General features: G+C 45.9%; 3 protein-coding genes across 3 annotated transcripts; all 3 read right to left on the bottom strand.

The window, feature by feature from the left end:
• Window positions 1-4391: 4391 nt before the first annotated feature.
• On the bottom strand, window positions 4392-6883 carry PtA15_10A546 (uncharacterized protein; the record flags this gene model as incomplete). The annotated part of the gene is made up of 11 exons (XM_053160732.1): window positions 4392-4413; window positions 4517-4622; window positions 4733-4814; window positions 4904-5198; window positions 5301-5417; window positions 5497-5672; window positions 5769-5983; window positions 6075-6216; window positions 6302-6399; window positions 6489-6582; window positions 6740-6883. 11 exons carry the CDS (start codon window positions 6881-6883, stop codon window positions 4392-4394), a joined length of 1491 nt encoding a protein of 496 aa, XP_053024677.1.
• A 2370-nt stretch (window positions 6884-9253) lies between these two features.
• PtA15_10A545 (uncharacterized protein) lies at window positions 9254-10117 on the bottom strand (the record flags this gene model as incomplete). Its single annotated transcript, XM_053160731.1, has 3 exons — window positions 9254-9574; window positions 9649-9698; window positions 9790-10117. The coding sequence occupies 3 exons, from the start codon at window positions 10115-10117 to the stop codon at window positions 9254-9256; spliced, it is 699 nt and encodes a 232-aa protein (XP_053024676.1).
• Window positions 10118-10250: 133 nt separating this feature from the next.
• Window positions 10251-10550, bottom strand: PtA15_10A544 (uncharacterized protein; the record flags this gene model as incomplete). The annotated part of the gene is made up of 1 exon (XM_053160730.1): window positions 10251-10550. The coding sequence occupies one exon, from the start codon at window positions 10548-10550 to the stop codon at window positions 10251-10253; it is 300 nt and encodes a 99-aa protein (XP_053024675.1).
• Window positions 10551-19305: the final 8755 nt, after the last annotated feature.

Below are 19305 nucleotides of genomic sequence, written 5' to 3'. Positions count from 1 at the left end.
AAATATGTAATAATCTGTGCTCGAAGTCTGTGATGTTTCGCACAATGCTGGATGGTGTGTTTGAGCAAGTGTTCCAAAATCTGTAGTTGTGATGTTTCACCTGCCGTGTTTCACTTTGAAACTTGAGGACTTCCCGTCGATCTGGAAATCCAGATCTGAGCCGCCAGATTTCAGATTTTGCAGGGAAATGGAGGACTTCCCGCCGATCTGGAAACCCAGATTTTCCCAGATTTCGCAGGGAAATCTGGGAAAATCTAGGATTTGGGAAGATCGAGCCCAGATTTCCCCGCAAAATCTGGAAAAATCTGGGTTCCCAGATTGACGGGAAGTCCTCCAATGTGCGGGGAAATCTGGGCTCGATCTTCCCAAATCCTAGATCTTCCCAGATTTCCCTGCGAAATCTGGGAAAATCTGGGTTTCCAGATTGGCGGGAAGTCCTCCAATCTTGGTCCCCAAAGCTCCCTGAAGGGATCCAGAGTTCCAGATTCCAGATTCCCCTGCGAAATCTGGGATTCCAGATTTATTCAAAGTTGACCGGAAGTCCTCCCTTATATTCAATCTTGGCGCTTCTTATGTACAATTTGGGGACATTGTGAACTTTGAAGGCCAACTAAGGCTGTTAAAATTTGTATCAACACAAGTGGATCTTATGGATAATCAAGGGTCTGCTGATAAAATTTTATTTCTGTGAATTTTAAGCCCAGATGTTTCCAGATGGTGCTGTTGCTGGAGGACTTCCTATTGCGGTCTGTGGACCTCCCAGAAGTGATCTGGAGCCCCAAAAACCAGATTTCCCTGCAAAAATTTAGATTTTTTGGGTCTACATCCTGATTCCTCAACTGCAAGGGTCCCAGATGTGACAGGAAGTCATCCACTGGAGGACTTCCCGTCAACTTTGAATAAATCTGGAATTCCAGATTTCGCCGGGGAGTCTGGAATCTGGAACTCTGGATCCCTTTGGGGAGCTTCGGGGACCAAGATTTCACTGCGAAATCTAAAATCTGTCGGCTCAGATCTGGATTTCCAGATTGACGGGAAGTCCTCCACTGGTTGTGTAACTGACAAGATCCGGAGAGAACAACACTGTTGGCCAGATTCACATATCTTCAGCAAATGGAGGACTTCCCGTGAAGTTTGAATAAGTCAGAAGTCTTGAATTTCAGATTTTGCAAGGAAATCTAAAATCTGGAACTCTTGATCACTTCAAAGATCTTTGGGAACCTAGATTTCCCTGCAAAATTTGAAATCTGTGGGCTCAGATCTGACTTTCCAGATTGACAGGAAGTCCTCCAATGTCTTATGCAAGGGAGTGGGTCTATCACTAATTGATTGTGCAAGGCATCCACTTCTCCTACAAAGTACACTATAATTGGCTTTGAGAAGCTAGTCTGAAGCTCTAGAGAGACTCAAATGGCTTTGAACACCTACTCAAATCATACAAAAATGTAGAGAAAATTGTGTGCACATTTTCCTTGAGCTCAAGAGTTTGTAACTTTGTATGGATAAGAATACTTGCTGGGGAAGTTCACAAGATTTTCTTCCTCATGGATCAACCTTCCTTCAATTGAAATTCAGAATTACGTGTTTTTTTAAAGCAAATGGCAACCAGACAAGAAATAGAGTCTGACTTGTATCTGTAGAAATATATATTTAATTATTCTAACAATCAATAGAAGGGCATTGGCAATTTAGTGATACCTTGCTCATCAATCAACTGGACTATGTCTTTCTGAGGTAGTAGGGTAGACTCTCTGCCTCCTTCAAGGTAACTCAAACAACTATCTTGGCACTGCATCCCTGCCAGCAATGGTGAAACCATTACAATACATGGCTGTTACAGTGCATTGTAATTGGCAAAAAACACATGTATTTTTGGAAATTTATAGCACATTGCTGTGCCAGTGCGCTACCCATGCAGTGTATTGGGTTTGCCAATCTTCATTTCTCAGCGCATGGAGCAATCTCGGCCGCCCACTACAAATGCACTGTAGCATAGCTGCCGGCGGATGCGCTCTAATGCAATTGCACTTTTTTAAGATAAGCTATAGTGCTGGCTGCTGCAAATGAATTTAGCGCAGCGGTTTCAGTGTTGATGCCAGAAACATGAAAATCCCTTATCCTGATCATTATTCAGTTAGTATCAATGTTGCACTCTCTCTGTAAATCCTTCTGTATCTTTTTGGATTACCACTGATTCCAGCCCGGTGTTCTAGGCTCTGGAGGTTCTCCTTCATCATACGTACACAATCTGATTCCTCCACTTCACTGAATGGCATTTAATTTACATTCTCCTTGATTCATGCAGATGGTGAAGTGAGAAGTTTTTGATTGCATGTGTTGAGCCACTTCTGGAATCCAAGTTAAGTCTGGTTTCATATCTGCCAGTGCCAGAGTGAAACCACTCAAATTAACAATAAGCACAAGTATATCTTATTTATTAGAGGATGGAGGATAAGGGCCTGTACCATAGCAGCTCAAAAAGCTGTTTTTTGGCCAGAAAACGACTTGCCTCACGGAAAACAGTTTCCCCTCGAAAAAGTGTACCACAGCACCTGTTTTTGGGGGAAACCAGAACTTGTTTTTTGTTCAAAACAATCAATTTCCAGAAACAGGTCTGACCCTGTTTCTCATAGGTGTTTTCCTTCCGCTGAGCCCCCTCCAACCAAGACACCGGGGCCTCTCTCCAACCAATACAACTAGATCAGCTGGAGAGGAAGAGAGAGGGTTCTGCCACTGATACTATGTATTGAGTAGCTCTCTCCCCCTTCCTCTTGGACTGCTCTATTGGATTGGTCCAAGAGGAATCCTCCCCATCTTCCTCTCTGCCCAATATACAACTGGTCCAAGAGGAAGAAGGGGAGTGTTCTCCTCAGATCGATACATTGTATTGGAAGGGAGAGGTTTGGGCCCACCTCCTCTCATCTTGGACTAATACACAATGAATGTATTGGTCTAGTGTTGAGGACCTTCCATCCCAGTCCATCCCCCCCCAGACCCATTTGTTATGTATTTATGTATTTACATACACAGTTTGGGCCGGGAGAGCAGTGCAGGAAGCCTGCAGTTGTGGTACATGATTATGGGAGGCTGTTTTTACCTCTTGATAAACTGAATATTGAAAAAAAGAAAGCTGTTTTCCTCGCGCAGGAAAAACAGATTTCGTGTGGTACAGGCCCTAAAGTGGATGGACATTGATACTTTTGCTAACTTAGCTAATTTCCCTCCTTGGGGGAGCGCAGCAACCTCCAACGGAGGGACTTACGTGCTAAGTTGACTCCGTGGCCTGAGAGCATTTCAGCTTTTGGTGGGCAGTTTTTCATAATCAACCTCACGCACTCGTCTCTGGACGCTTTTCCTTCTAGTTTTCATTTCTGGGACCACGCAAGCGGTCCCCATGTACCTACTATTTTTTTTGTCTCCATCCCATCAGCTGCTTTCACTATCCTGACACTGCAAAAAAAACTGTGTCAACTGTGAGCAGTTGACATTTGGTAACTATGAGGAAGCTTGTGGTGTTACACCAGCCTTACCCAAGGTTTGACTCAACCCAAGCTTCAATGCACAGTCACTGTGCACCTAGCACAGTGACTGTGCCAACAAAGGCACTTGTGCATTCAGGTGGAGTTACAATGGTAGCTTGACTTGAGTATCCTGCATGTCAACTGCAAGCAGTTGACCAATTTTTTTTTGCAGTGTGATGTTTAGATTTTTTATTTCCTCTGGGGCATTACACTTGAATTCCAGGCACTTCCACACATTCAAACTGTATTCAGTGCTGAAACATACTATGCTGTTTCAATGACTGTAGCCCATGAGTGCGTATAGATATTGAAGTAGCAATGGTTCTTTACACTTTTTGATTAATCATTTCAACTGCTGTATTTCATGCGGAATCTTTGTTCCATGAGATGTGGCAGTTGTTACAGGATTTGTTGTTTCAGTCTCTTTGGAGGGACAAAATTGGAAAACACACAATTAACCAAGCATTGAAGGCCCTCACAAGTTCAAGAAGGAGACACAGAGATTCTCCTGGATAAGCCCCTCATTTTGCTGGGTGACTTTGTAGTCACCCAATAAGAGATGGCAGCTGTACAGCAGATTGAAAAAAAGCTCGATTTTCCTGATGCTCTCAGGCAAGAGGGGCGACATAGCGCACAAGTCCCTCCTTCGGAGGGTCCCTGCGGGACGGCGTCCCCCCTCCACATAGAGAGGGACTTAGTTAAGTTAGATGCTTTTGCAGGATCAAAACATATGTAGCAAAAATATCTATGTTCCTGATTAAAAAGATAAAAGTTTAATTGATCCAGTTCTGATTAGCTAAAACATTACAATCTGATAACTTATTTTGTTACATCTGGAGATCCGCCTCAAAATAACAATAACGACTACTTTTAGATGACGCCGGGAATAAAACTGTTACCAAGAGGAAACAAAAATACAGTCAGCCGAGAGTGTCTCTAATTCCGCAAGGTTTCCTTTTTTGTGTAGAAAGATCGGCGAAGGGGGTGCAACTCACCTGTAAGGGACAAGAGTGCAATACTCGTCCCACGATTTTCCGTATTTCTTTGAACACCTATCGAAATTCCGAGTACATCGATGTAAGATCATCACCAGAAAAAAAGCTATTTGTTGAGCAAAGAAGTAGATCACATGTCGGTAACATGAATCAGCGATTTATCTTTACTGGAGCTGCACGATGGCTAGTCTATTCAAAGCCAAAAGATAAACCTACCGGGATAAAAGTATGGAATCAAACTTCCAGTTCCGGAGCAGACTGCCCAGCAGAGTGCTTGAATGAAATCCGCAGTATAGTTCTTTTATTTTTGATCGAAGAAAATTGTACGAAAATAAGGAAAGCGAGTTGATACTATGAGGAGTGGAGGGGGATGGTGAATGCACTTACAGGATGACGACAGACAGCCCACCAACCGTCAATAAGAAGTTTACGATCACCGTTCCCGACGACCAAAACTTTTGGGTTCTTCAGGGTTCCATAAGACAATTGAGGAAAGCCGTAGATTCTACTTGTGATTTGAGATTTTGAATCATTCTCCATTTTAAAGCGAGCCTTCTGACTATTTGAAGTATCAAACACGTAGTAAGCCGCCGTGTAAGTCAAGTACAACGCGGCGTAGGACCAAGTTGAGAAGTGATATTTTGAAGGAGGCTGATTGGTGATGTAAATCACTGAATGGCAGCTTGCGAATGGATGGGGGAAAAGATTGAATGGTTAGGTCCAGGAATGTCCGTTTTTTCATATATTTTTTCGGTAAACAGGCCGGCCAGTTCTCATTACTTACTATGTAAACGCAACACCTGCGAAATTCCAAAAGCTCAACAACCAGCCCCATTTCTCAAACGCCATGTCCCAGGTTAACGGTATGCATTCCTCGCCCTTGGCGCAAGCATTGATATAACTGAGGGAAACAATGAAAAGGACATCAGTGAAAGGTATGATAAAAGCAGACATATTGAGCTCCAGGATAGATCACTCACAGACCAGTTCCGTAGACCATGAAGAGCGAATTCGGCGTGACGTAGCCGATCTTTTCGTACTGTTTGACACTGCCAGCAACTGAAATTATGAACAAAAGGACCCAGGGAATTCGGACCTCCGCAAATAGTTTGACATCAATGTGGCCAATTCGTGGGTTCAAGGCAGCCCCCATGAACTGTGGGTTAGAGAGATCCATCAGTGTATGTGAGAGACGAAAAGTACGAAGAGCAACAAGATAATAGATGGTTGTTATATGAACGAGGAATCTTACAAAATCATAAACGTGATTTCCGCTCATCCTAACAGCCTGGCCTTGCAAGATCGGCAGGACGTAATAGAACAGGGAGATGGCAAAGCCGAAGATAGTGGCGATGGTCATCAGGTGGCCAAGCTGATCGAACACATCACCCAGTCGGACGACTCCCAAAACGGAATGTAGGACGAAGACGGTCGCAAGTGTCGCGTACCAAGAGCAAAGCGCATTGCCTAATTACAATGCCCATGGTCCCATTAATTCCAAGCGCAACTGAGAGGCTAGACGGCACAAAAAACGAAAAAAAAAGATGGAGATACTTGCAGTAGTAGGACAATTTTCCGCCATTCAGAGATGGGACCGGTAGGCCTTCTTGCGGAACGCCAGGCATATACCAAGCCAGGAAGACCTGGTGGAGCAACAAGCCCATGTAGAGATATGTCGCGCTCCAAGTAGGTCGGGTGTGCTAGACATACCACCAACACAATACACGCTCGAATCAATCAATTGCCCCTTCCCCTGATTGGTCGACAAGATCAAGAAGGACTGACCAGTTTGATCAAGTGCCAAAACTCGGTCGACCATCGGATAACCTCTTTAGGATGAAGAGAGTCAGGCCTCGAAAGCTTTCCATCGTAGCACCACAAACCTGGATCACAAGAAACGCTTCGGTTCGATTAGATAATATTTATGGAGTTGACGGCGAGAATATGTGCGGTCTTTGACTGCTAAGCTCACAGATGAAGAAGTAGTACATCAGGCAGGGAAACAGGATCATCAGACCCAATGAGCCCCAAGGTCCGCCAAATTCATAGTGTGTGTGAGGGTCTGCCTGGTGAAGATGAGCGGAAAGAACGAGAGAGAGGCGAATGGTCAGAGTCAGCTTGCTTAACTGCTTTTCGTAATACAGCAAGCAGCATGCGGAGAAAAGATTGATGGCCAAACAAGACCCATCCAATTGGATTACTCGACATGAGGAGCTAGCTTACATCGGGATTGAATTTTCCCGGGATGAGATTATTGTCATTTTTGCTGTTGGCAGTTTGATAGGATCCTGACTTCTCGGAGTACTGCTTCTCGTCCGGTCCGGGTGGATTTGGTGCGCCGACGGCCGAGTCGATGACTTGTTTCATGTTGGATTGCCTTCGCAAAATTATATAGACTGGGTGCTTTTTTATAAAGCGCTACTAGATCTTGTCCAGAGGATGGCCCGACTTGAGAGTGGAATCCCCCCTTGCAAGGGCTGATCAGAATGGAAGACAGGAGGCAAGGGTTGATCCAGTTGTAGATCTCTATGGAGTTTCTTACGGAGATTGTTTGTGGGGGAGAATGGAGCTGAGCCGGGCCCAGTGATGGTTGTTTTAAGCTGATGATCGCCACCGATTACGCTCAACAGCGGCCAAGGAGAGAGCCAAGCTGCGTGTTTGTCTGCTTATTCATTCTGGGCAAGCTGCTGGCGGAGGATGGGCCTGGGAGTGACGTATTAAGGAATCCGGGCAGGCCCTGTGCATAGATAGCTCCTCAACGACTGGCTTATCCATTCCCAACCATCCTCGGCTGTCACAGCACTCAGATCCGGACACTCCTCATGGCTGGGCTGGCTGGCTGGGCTGGAGGCCGAGGAGGCCAGCTGGCAAAGCTTCCTAAAGCGGACCAAGGGAGTTGCCCGGCGATCGATCATCGACTGCCCTCCTCCTGCATGAAATCCCCCAGCGAGCTCCCCACTCAAACTCAGGGCGGACCCTCAAAGAGGAAAGACGCACCAGCCAACGGCTTTTATTCACCCGACACTTCACACTTGCTTGCTATGCAAAAAAAGGGGACGAGGATCACGAAGCCCCCGACAATCATCAAATGCTTCTTGGGCATCCCGAAGTTGCTAAGCGCCAACGGTAGTCCATAACCTTGCAGGTCCATCCGGGCCAATGCATACAAGCTTGAACGGCTGCTAGGGAAATCCCTTATGGCAGCTTCCTTGCCTCCTTATATTTCTCAATCTTACAGCATCAAACAGATATTTAAGCAAGTTATAATGATCGTTGTCCTCCGATACCTTGTGGTGATAGGTAAGGCGCAAAACAGGAGTGCCGGATGGCGATGAGACATGCCTCCACTCAGTATTTCCTAAAGTAAACATGGACGAGTCACGGGAGCGAAGCCCACGTTGGCCCACTTGTTGCGGCAAATAAATGGCTTCAACGACTGATTCTCGACTGGCCTCCTGACCAGAGCTCGCAAGATGATGCATAGGCTCACGAAATCGTTCAAACCTCTCCATCAACATTTTGTAATGAGTTTCCTTTGGTCAAGAGTTGCTCTTCTATGAAGGGTTCATGTGAGAGGAGACCAAAGAAGCCTCATGGTCCTACCGAACATTCACTCTCCCGCTCGAATCGTGTCCAGCTCCTCAACCTTGCTGTCAGAGGCGCAGACAGAGGTCACTCCGAAATCATCCTCTACTCATGAATCTCCACGGCCCGCGTGCTCGACTGCACTCAGTTATACTTCATAGACTCAGGCACATAAAGTCTTTCCGTTGCAGCAGGGGTACATGTATGGGTGTGGATCGTCAGAGGCAATAAACCGAACAAGAAGAAGCTCCTATGTGTTCATGCCATTGCTATCGACGAGCTGTTACTATATCCTTTATCCTTTTCGGGATCGAAGTAGTATTGTATGAACCAAAAGGTTTTCCCTCCTGCCAGTCATTGGGAGTGCATAGTGAGTATCTGTCCTTCTCAGTGTAATAATTACAATACTGGCATTCATTCAGTGAACCAATCAATTAATCACTCTTCTCTTTGAACTGCCCTGCTTCATCCTCCGGCTTACCAGACCCAAGGAGACATTGCCTTGGGCTCACCCTCATCCCTTGTGCTGTAAGACAGTCTACATACCTTTTTTACTCTGACACTGTTTTGCTGCCTGGCAACAGCCCACAGATCGGGGTCAACTGAATGGGTCCACTCTGCAGCCCAGTTAGCTCTGGCACTGCTCAAACTTCGACGAAATGTAGTTTGATGAAGCGTTATATATGATAAAGACAGTAAATAAACAGTAAGCTAGGAGGAGCAGCAATAGAGAGGACAAATTCAGCATAAAGAGGAGCAAGTCAGGCGAGGTCCTCTTTGTCAATCAACAAGATGACAAGAAGCATATCATGATCAAATGAGAGCGACGAACAATTGATGAGTTATTCCAAAAAAGAAAGAAAGAAAGAAAGAGACAAGGGCGGGGATGAGTCGTGAAAGGTGAGTCGTTCGGTATGGATCAAAAGATGACGTGCAAGTTGTTTAAAACAACAACAAATGTTTCAGAAAAAGACTTGATGAAAACCAAGCACCTAGCTGGAAAACCACAAAGAAAATCGACTATGAGAAGAGAAACAGGAATGCAGCTAGGGAACGGTCGTGAGTCCTTGATTGGAGGGATATGGGGTCTTGGGTTTGGGGACTTGACCAGTTCAGCATGAGAGAAAGGGAGAAGTTGGGGGAAATGGTCGATCAGAAATTATGGAAAGAGGCTTGTTTCTCATTTTCGAAAGATAAGCCGTCCGGGTGAGATTTCAAGTCAGATAGGTCGGGCTGAACGCGAGGGAGTCCGCTGATCATCGTGACTCGTCTGGCCTTGAGATGGGTTTGTCCGGGCCAGAAGTACTCAAAGCGGTCGACGTCCATCTGCCAGACGGATCCGCCGATCGGTGAGCGTTTCATCTGGTAGAGCGCGCTGACGAGTAACAAGGCCGTCGGCAACGCGATCATGGCCCATCCGAACCACGTAACGATAAAGATGAAGATGTAGCCTCGGCAGATAAAGTAACGGCCCTAAGAGTGCGTCAAGCGTCGTTCAAGTCAGTCTCCACCGTCAGAAATTATCATCAGTGTTGGTGATCACTTACGCAGCTGGTCATCAAGCCAGGGGTTGATTCGTGCAATGAAGCCAACGCGGCTTCAGTCGAGATACCGAGCAAATCAAGCGATGTCGTCAATCCACTACGAACGATTGGAGAGATCAAGATGGGCAGAAAAAAAAGACTGACCTCCGATTCCTAGGGTGAGAGTACCAGACCAGAGGAGCTCCTGCCAAACAGCTCGCATGAGGGGGAGCCCATAGGAGCCCAAGTGTTGGTCACTCGGAAGCCAAGCCAAGCCGACGATGATGAAGCTGACCGCGCTGGCAGTCAGGATCTCGGGGACAGAGTGGAGAAACGAGCCATGATACATCTTGATGGAGTAAGCTAGGACGACCGAGGTAGACGAGAGCATGAGGACGGCCATGAGTGCTAGTCCCATATGGCAGAACAGACGGATCTTGTGCATCCTGATTATCGAAGGATTGTGGCACCACGATAACATAAACATCGTCATTGTTTTTAGTCGGTTCGTTCGTCGCAGGTGGTATTCACGTCTCGTTAATAACTTTCGAAAAAGGTCCGAATCGGAGGTTTCTGACCAGTCTTCTTTGGGCGAGAAATTTCAACGGGCTAGAATTCAATGGCGGCTAGAGTTCGAATCGATAGCCAGTCGGTCGATAGCGGGACCCAAGAGAGGATGAAGAGTCTTGAGATGCTTGCCGCGAGATATGTAAAGATTGGATCTTCGTCTGGAAGACAAAAAATGAATGGGCTTGATCTAGCTTGATCAGGTGGAGTACCGAAGGATTGCTGGTATTTAAATAGGCAGAGACGCCGACTCGGTGGTGGTGCTCGTCAACGTGGGATTTTGGGTTCCTGTTTGGTGGGCTGAAACCGAAAGTCGGTCCAACTGTCTCAAGGGACCTGCACAGCACTGCGCGGCGCATTATGCGCACCTCTCAGCTGTACCAAATGCACCAGCGCAGTCAGAGGGGCTAAGGAGGTGGCCCCGTGGCCCCGCATTTTGAATGCTGCCTTCGCGCGCTGCTGCGAACGAAACTTCAGACTTGTGCTACATACTCAGCTATTGCCGTAGACTACTAAGAGTGATACGGACATTGAAGTCAATATAATGATTACAGTATGGTGGATTGGAATAAGTCTACAAGTCTGATGCTGCTTCCTGAAGCCAAAAGACCAGGGCAATCCAGCAACGAGGTACTTGGACTCTCGTTGGGTAGTTAGATGAGAGATAACATGAATGTTTGACACCCCTTTGGGAACAGGTCGTACTAGAAACAGGCGTAAGAAGGTGTGGAAAGGATGTGGAAAGGATGTGGAAAGTGGTGAGAAAAAGAAGAATTGGTGTGTGTTAGCCACTTCATGAAGGGTTATACCGACGAAGCTCAAGAGCAGAATTAAGAGCTAGGAAGTCTAATCAATGTAATAATAACCTAAGGGTCTATTATTCTATGATATAACCTTACGCATTTTTTAAGGTTTGGGCCTAAACCCGCGCCACTCACTCTGTGTCACACCTCTCTGCCCCGCTCTAGCCCTGACAGAAGTTGCACATAAATTTTGATTTTATAATGATTTTTATAAAATCACAGTTTGAATTGGTCTTACACTCAGAAAAGCGGTTCAAGCAACCCACACACGCCAAACCCAGTCCCCTCAAGCTTTTCAAGAATCATAATAATAATAAGGGCTTAACTGATTGTACTGTAGCACAGGCTCTACAGTGTAGGCTCTCATGTATATGGCTATCACTTACATGTCATAGAGCACACACTCATGGTTTGAGAGGCTGGATATCCAAGCTCCCTCCTCATCTGGTAATCTACCATATTGGATCCAGAACCCCCAGAATTGCAGACCTCAGACCATCTCTTCCTCTCCACAGATCAGACCTTAACAACTAATCAACTGGCAAAAATTAAATTTCCGACTCCCAAAAGTAGCAGACATCAAGAGGACTAGATTTCAATCCCCCCCTCCCCCCCATCCCCAGGACCAAATTTTTACCTAAGATCTTTTGGGAGCCGGAAATTGAATTCCTCAATATTGTTTAGGATTTGAAATAATTCAAAAAATCCCCAAAACAAATCATAGCTGTGTACTGGAGTATGATGGTCAAGTCTATGGAGAAGAAGATGTGATCTGGGGTTTCTGGATCCTATATGGTAGATTTCAGCAACAATGGGAATTTATGTTATCCGTAACAAAAAGTAACAGATAACATAATGGTGCCAATATTGTTGTGCTAACGGCAACAATGTTTCATTTACATTTTTTTTTTTACTTTTTTCCTGATTCATGAGACCTGTTGACTTATCCCCCACAACAATAGGGGGATATCATGTGGATAACACAGATTTGTTTGCCCATTTTACGGTGTTTTTTCACCAGATAACACGGTTAGCGCATGACTGGCAATATTTTTCAGAGTATTGAGGGGAAAATCCCCCCCCCTGTTATGTTATCCAAAAGTGTGCAGGAAAATTTTACCAGATATGTAACAATAACAAATTATCTGGTAACAGTGTAAATTTATGTTACAAAAAATCCCTCTGGATAACATAACATAAGGAACTTGCCATTGTTGATTGCAGGATGAGGAAGAGCCCTGGATCTACAGCCTCTCAGACTCAAACCATGAGTGTGCAGTCAGTAAATTAGAGCCCATACTATTGCTCATAAAATTATCCCCCATTTAATGCCCAAGCCTCCCCATTTCTGTGCTAATCACAACGGTGGGCCGTTACAGTAAACCGTAACTGTAAAGTATCGTAAAGTATCGAAAAATAAGTTAAAATACAGAAAATTAAGATTATCGAGTGTATAAAATAAGTTAACTATAACACCTGCGGGTGCAAAAATACGCAAAAATATCCTAAATAACAGCAAATATCGGCCATTTTTCATAGATACAGCCAAAAACGTATTGTAATTTATCGTAAAGTATTGAAAATTCGATATTTTTTCGATAAAATTAACCCCTTTTTCTTAAAAATAACGGTCGATACGTCACGCGTTTAGGCCGAAATATCGTAACGTAACGCATCGGCCCACCGTTGCAGTAATCACATTAATGAGAAAATAAAAATAAATAAAAAATCCTCCTCTTTTGGCTTTGCATTCTGTCCCCAGGCAGCATTAAAAAACCCAATGACATAAAAGCTTGCCCTCTCACTTTCTTCTCTGCTTCCACTAATGCCTGGCCAAAGCCTCCTCCCCAGTTCTTCAGGTTTGCCTCAGGTTCCTACAGGCCAGGAGCTCTCCTCTAGTGTAAAAATAACGGTTGGTTACGGTAAGAAATGTCCGCATCTGCCTTCTTCAAGAATGTTTATCCAGGCTTGAGTGATTATCAATGAAGTCCGCTCTGCACTGTTATGTTCCACTCATCTTCAGCGCTCCAAAGTGAGCCTGAGCTTTAGCAGAAGATTCCACAATTAATGAAGTTCTGCACTCCGCACGGCACACACAAAGTACACAATAGCAATTAAGCAAATAAAGGTCACATAAAACTCTCCTAATACTCTTGTACCGTCTGTAATTGTAAGTACAATGATGAGTAGTAAGTAAGATGATGAAAAGGAAAGAGAAGAGAAACCAGTCTATCCCCCGACAGCCAGTCTCTCATAGAGATGGTCATTTTGCACCTGCTGGCGGGTACCCGCCTGCACCTTTCACAAGGCAACTGTGTGCCCTCGCAGGTACCCATGGCGGTGTGGGATGTTCAATCCTAGTAAAAACTCAAGGAATTCACTCCACAACAGCCCTGGGTACCTGCCAGGGCACACAGTTGCATCATGAAAGGTGGCGGGTACCCGCCAGCGGGTGCAAAATGACCATCTCTAGTCTCTCACCAGCTCAACCCTCTGGTGGGTCCCGCTTCAGCTGCCCTAGCTAACCCGCTGCGGCACTGCTGCTACCAGTCCACGCACCTGATCTGCCGCAGTCCAGCTCTCACCCTCCGCTGTAGTGGAAGAAGGTGGTACCATAACAAAAATTTCTGTTGTGACTCTTGTATATCTTGGCTGGGACACCTGTCACAGGCACTTGTAGATAGCATACTTAGTCTCTTTCTCTCTCTTCATTTGCAAATCATCAAATCTATGAAGCTCTCCATCCAACAATTTCCGCACCAATCCTCCACAAGATTATCCCGGAGAAAGTTGGGCGATTTGGAAAACTCCACCAATGTTGTATGGCTCTGAGCAGGGTAAATAAAGTAAAGCAAGTATAGTAATAAATCTACTCAGAAGTCAACTGTAAAAAAGAAATAAAGCTCCACCAAATAAAAGAAGATAACTGCCCCACAAAACTCTGAGAAAAAGCAAGAAACAGCCGCAAAGCAAACATAAGACTTCTGCAAAGCACAACTGTAACACAATGACAGTGACACATATAAAACGATTCTGCAACATAAAACTCCACTCTGCAACATACACAAAATAAAAGAAGTGCAACAGTCTGCAAAGTAAAGTAAAAATCACAAAAGAAAGTCTGTGGGGAGTATGAGGCAGAATCCTCCCTCCCCCACTGTGTTTTTATAGAGAAAAGAAAGAGAACTAGAAGATATCCTCCACCCGCCTCCCACACATGCCATCCACAAACTCCATTCAAACGCACACACTTTTCATCTGCCAAGCGCTATACACATGCACGCAGGTCATCCACCAAACTCTGCTCTCACACTAACTCCTGTTGTCTCCGCCGTTGAAATCCTTTACCTAGCTTCCACACCCCTGTCTAGCCTATGATGTCAGGATCCAAAATGCCGCCTCCGCGCCAGCTACACCCACTGACATAGCCCGATTTGGCTGCCATGGCTTCCCCCAATCACTGCCTCCACTAGCCAGTCCGTTCTGGCCTGCTTATTTTGAGTCCAGTTGCGCTGTTAAGCTCCGTGCGCCGCCGCCTTGCTGCCTTCAGTTGTGCACTCTGCTCCATTCCATTCTGTGTTGTCTGCACTCCGCACTGATTTCAATGTGGAAGATTTGACACGTGTGCCAGAATTGATCACCACACCGCTCCGCTCCAGACTCAAGTGGTCTGTGATCTGCAAGTTGTCCCAATCCATGCTTTCTGTTTGTTTGAATTTCCAAAAGCTTTTGTTGTGTTTTCTGACATCATCCTCAGTGCTTATGTCACCAAATGCACACTGAGCTCAGCTGCATGTGCATTCCTGCCTGTGCTATCACCAATAGAGATGGCACTTTGTACCCGGGAACCCATGGCGGGTGTGGGTACCTGCGCAAATTTTCACAAAATTTGGCAAACCCGCACCCGCTGGCGGATACCTGCCATTCCAGACAGGTACCCGCCTACAGGCGACAGGTACCTGCAAAATGGTACCCAGCGCCATCCCTACCCTGTAGGACGGCACTTTGTGCGCAGGTACCTGTGGCGGGTGCGGGTACCTGCCTGAAATTTCACTGATACCTGGCACCTGTTTCTGGGTACCTGCTCCTAATAACAGGGACCTGATGCCATCTCTAATCACCAAGTAAACATTAGGGGGGTTCAAAATTGATCTAGGAAGATGTCCAGGTCCGAAAATCCAGGAAACAAATCGGACCTGGAAGATCTCCTGGAGACCTGGGGGCCTGCTTAGCAAGAGGCTCCAGGAGGGTCGTTCCAGGTCCAGGAATCAGGCCGAAAAAACAAGAAACAACTTCACCAAAGACTTTTTCCACACCCCGGCCACCCCCAACCCACAAGTATAGTGGGGCCTATCCTCCTCAACCGTATACACATGACAGAAAGAACTGGCCATTGGAGCAGCTCACTGCACCCTTGATGGCCGGCACAAGCCATTCATTGAGCGGAGTACATACACACTCCACCATGACCAATGGCTGGTCAGTAGGCTGTATATTCTTAATGGCCGGCCTGGTCATTGATAGGAGTACACTCCTCCCTAATTAAAGACAGGTCCGTGCTGGCCATCAATAGCCATTTGCTATAATTCTTGATGACCGGTTTGTTCCGGTTATATACGTACTCCTCAAGATGACCGGAACAAACCGGACATTGAGAGGAGTATGTATGTACCTCTCAAGATGACCAGAACAACCCGGTCATTGAGGAAAATGATTAATTCTCTTGGTGGCCATGACAGGCTGGTCATCAAGGGAGTATGTACTCCTCCTGACAATCGGAACAAACTGTTCATCAAGGAAAGTGATATGAGTAATCACTTCCCTGTATGACTGGCCCGTTCCAATCATCTGGAAAAGTGCATACTCCTCTCGATGACCTGTTTGTTCTGGTCATTGGGAGGAGTACATGCTCCCTTGATGGCTGGAACAAACCGGTCATTGAGAGGAGTAAGTTCCTCTAACTTGCTGGAAATAACCAATCATCTTGAGGAGTACATACTCCTCAAGATGACCAAAATGACAGTCCATCAAGGGGAGCTCCCAATTATGAACAAACAGACCAGCGTACTCCTCCCAATGAACAAATGGAACGGCCATTAATGGGAATATGTTGCTCCTGGTGGCCGGTGTGTACTGCTTTGGCTGACCAGCCAGTGCTGGTCAACGGAGGAGAGTGGTGCTTCCAGTAGGGTGTGTGGTACATACACCCTTTTGAATGCCATGGATTCCAATTATGACTGCAGGGAAACCAAGCCGGATTCTTTTTTTGGCAGAACTTCAAGACCCCGGTTGTGGGAGGGGACTTCCTGAAACCCCAGACTGCCAGACCTGATGCTCAGGAATGTGAGTACAGGTGGCTTTTGACCAACATGGGGCATTCAAAGTTGATAGCCCAGAACCTCTTTTTTGGTAGGGTTTTTTTTTCCTGGAATCTGGGACCTGCGCGAGCTCCTGGAGAACTGGATTTTAATTTTGAACCCTCCTATTATGTGATGCTTGCCCATTTAAATCACCACACTGGTCCAAACCCATTCCAAATAACAAGGTATTAATGGGTCTACCATCTCATTGGTTACCCCATAATTTGGAAACATGTCAAAGTTGAGCAGCTCTTCCATAGTTGCCTCACAGTCAGGTTTAGATGCTAAAAATACAAGAAGAAATATGGGGAGGGACACATCTTTCTTGATGACATCATGGACAAGCCTACTTGGCCTCAAGTATGTTTGTTTAGCCTCTACAGAGCAAAGCATGATAAAAGGTTGAAAGCGGACTTCTGCTGCCTACTGTCGCAAGGTTGCTTGCAACTTGTCAAGTCCCTCCTTCGGAGGGTTGCTTTGCAACAGCACTTGCCTGCCCTGACTTATCACAAGTCCCTTGCTTCAGAGGGCCCTGGTACAGCCTGGGCTGGCGCAAAGCGCCCTTGCGCGAAGCGCGACCTCCAAAGGAGGGACTTGCAGGTAAAGCCAAGAATTTGGCTTGAGAGCTTTCAGTGTTTTGGTGGGAGTTTTTTCCCGCTCCCCTTTCAGGGGTCTACTCCTTGTGTATTCCTATTGCCTGTGGTGCCAGGTTAAAGGCCTGATTTTTCTCTTTCTTTTGGTGTCAATCACCACTTTTTCCCCCTTCACAAACTTCTTCCATCCCCCTTTGAAGTTTGTGATTTTTTTGTGTTTGGCCAGAGGTGTGTATGCAAATTCCAAGAAGATCCATTTGGACTCAATTTAAATACAGAACTCCATCATCCATCCACCTTGACTGCTGAGCAAGGGCAACACTCTCCTTCAAGTGTAGATATCACAAAAGTGACACTACATTGAAGCTGAAATGCTCAGCTATCCCATGGACTTCAGCTCGCTGACTCACAATGAGTGCGCGCTGTGTAATGCAAATTTGGTTCAAAAAGTTGGCCAAAAGCCACAAATTTCCTGAAGCTGTCATGCGGAAAAAAGCCAATAACTCATAAGCCTCCCATTGGGAATGGGAGATGCTTTGCATTGGGGTGCTCCGCACCCGCAGTCCCGGGAGGCTTAGTTAAGTCAGTGGCAGTGCAGGTGCAAACTAGCAAGTCCCTCAATCAGAGGCAGGCGCTGACTTAACTAAGCCTCCCGGGACTGGGGGTGCGGAGCACCCCGATGTGAAGCATCTCCCATTCCCAATGGGAGGCTTATGAGTTATTGGCTTTTTTCCGCGTGAGAGCTTCAGGAAATTTGTGGCTTTTGGCCAACTTTTTGAATCAAATTTACATTACACAGCACGCACTCATTGTGAGTCAGCAAGCTGAAGTCCACGGGATAGCTGAGCATCTCAGCTTCAATGTAGTGTCACTTTTGTGATATCTACACTTGAAGGAGAGTGTTGCCCTTGCTCAGCAGTCAAAGTGGATGGATGATGGAGTTCTGTATTTAAATTGAGTCCAAATGGATCTTCTCGGAATTTGCATACACACTTCTGGCCAAACACAAAAAAATCACAAACTTCAAAGGGGGATGGAAGAAGTTTGTGAAGGGGGAAAAAGTGGTGATTGACACCAAAAGAAAGAGAAAAATCAGGCCTTTAACCTGGCACCACAGGCGATAGGAATACACAAGGAGAAGACCCCTGAAAGGGGAGCGGGAAAAAACTCCCACCAAAACACTGAAAGCTCTCAAGCCAAATTCTTGGCTTTACCTGCAAGTCCCTCCTTTGGAGGTCGCGCTTCGCGCAAGGGCGCTTTGCGCCAGCCCAGGCTGTACCAGGGCCCTCTGAAGCGAGGGACTTGTGATAAGTCAGCACTGCCAAACCTCGCGCGACTTCGAGTTCATATGTGTTTTGCCGAAGTCACGAATCGTCAACGCAACACCTCTCAATCCCCCCCGATCAGCCCAAAGGTTAGTTCCTGTTTAGGTGATGTCCTGGGTCATGTCCTGGGTTAGCTTCTGGGTGAAGTTTTTTTTTTTTTTTTTTTGAAAAAAAAGTGTGTTGCATGATCAACGATGTCACCCGCGCGTGCGGGAGACATCCTCCAAGGAGGGAATTTGCGGCCCCGTCGGGTGCCCGTATGTTGGGAGCAAGGAGGGACTTCTCAGGCAAACCTACCCTTTTTAGAGCAAATCATCGACATACATCTGTCTAATCACAGCGTCTAATCACAGAAAACCTCCGGAAGTCTTGTCCGGAGTGATAGAAACCGGCAGGAAGACAAAGGATGGATTTATAGTAGGCTTCCAATCTCAGAGGATCACTTCTCTCTGATGTATCGTTAGACGCTTTATAGTGCCCCAAGCTGGTGCGTGTTTGTCCCATCAATCTTACCCTCGGTCAAGCTTTACATATCAGAGATCAAAAGTGCTGCTTCTCATCCAGAACTTCAATCAAAACAGGCCGAAATTCTACTCGCATCAGTACGATGGCGTCCAGACTTGTCAGGGGTATTGCTTCATTGGTGGATGAATACCCGATTATGAAAAAAACCACAATCAAAAAATTCCTCCAACTAGTCAGTCATATTTTGTTACAAGATACTAGATATCAGCTAGGATTCCGGTTTGATTCCAACTCACTGATGCTCATACCTCAATTAATGTTCCAGTCGTGTTTGTCTCCGTAAGATTTTTAGGCGGTTGCTGATTGTACCCGTTACATTGCTTAGCTTATCTCGCCTGTTTGTATTTCTGTATTCTCAAGATGTCCACCTTCATTGGTTTGGTCATTTTTAACGTGTTTACCCAGTAAGTTTTTACTTCATCTTCCTTACTCATCTTTCAACTCATTCAATATCCTTTCCTGGAACTAATGCAAAAACTTAAGGGGACAAACAAATCACGCCAGGTAT

The sequence above is a fragment of the Puccinia triticina genome, chromosome 10A (assembly GCF_026914185.1).
Source record: "Puccinia triticina chromosome 10A, complete sequence".
In the NCBI taxonomy this organism is placed as follows: domain Eukaryota; kingdom Fungi; phylum Basidiomycota; class Pucciniomycetes; order Pucciniales; family Pucciniaceae; genus Puccinia; species Puccinia triticina.
The sequence above is the reverse complement of the archived record's forward strand: the minus strand, read 5'-3'. Positions and strand labels throughout refer to the sequence as shown.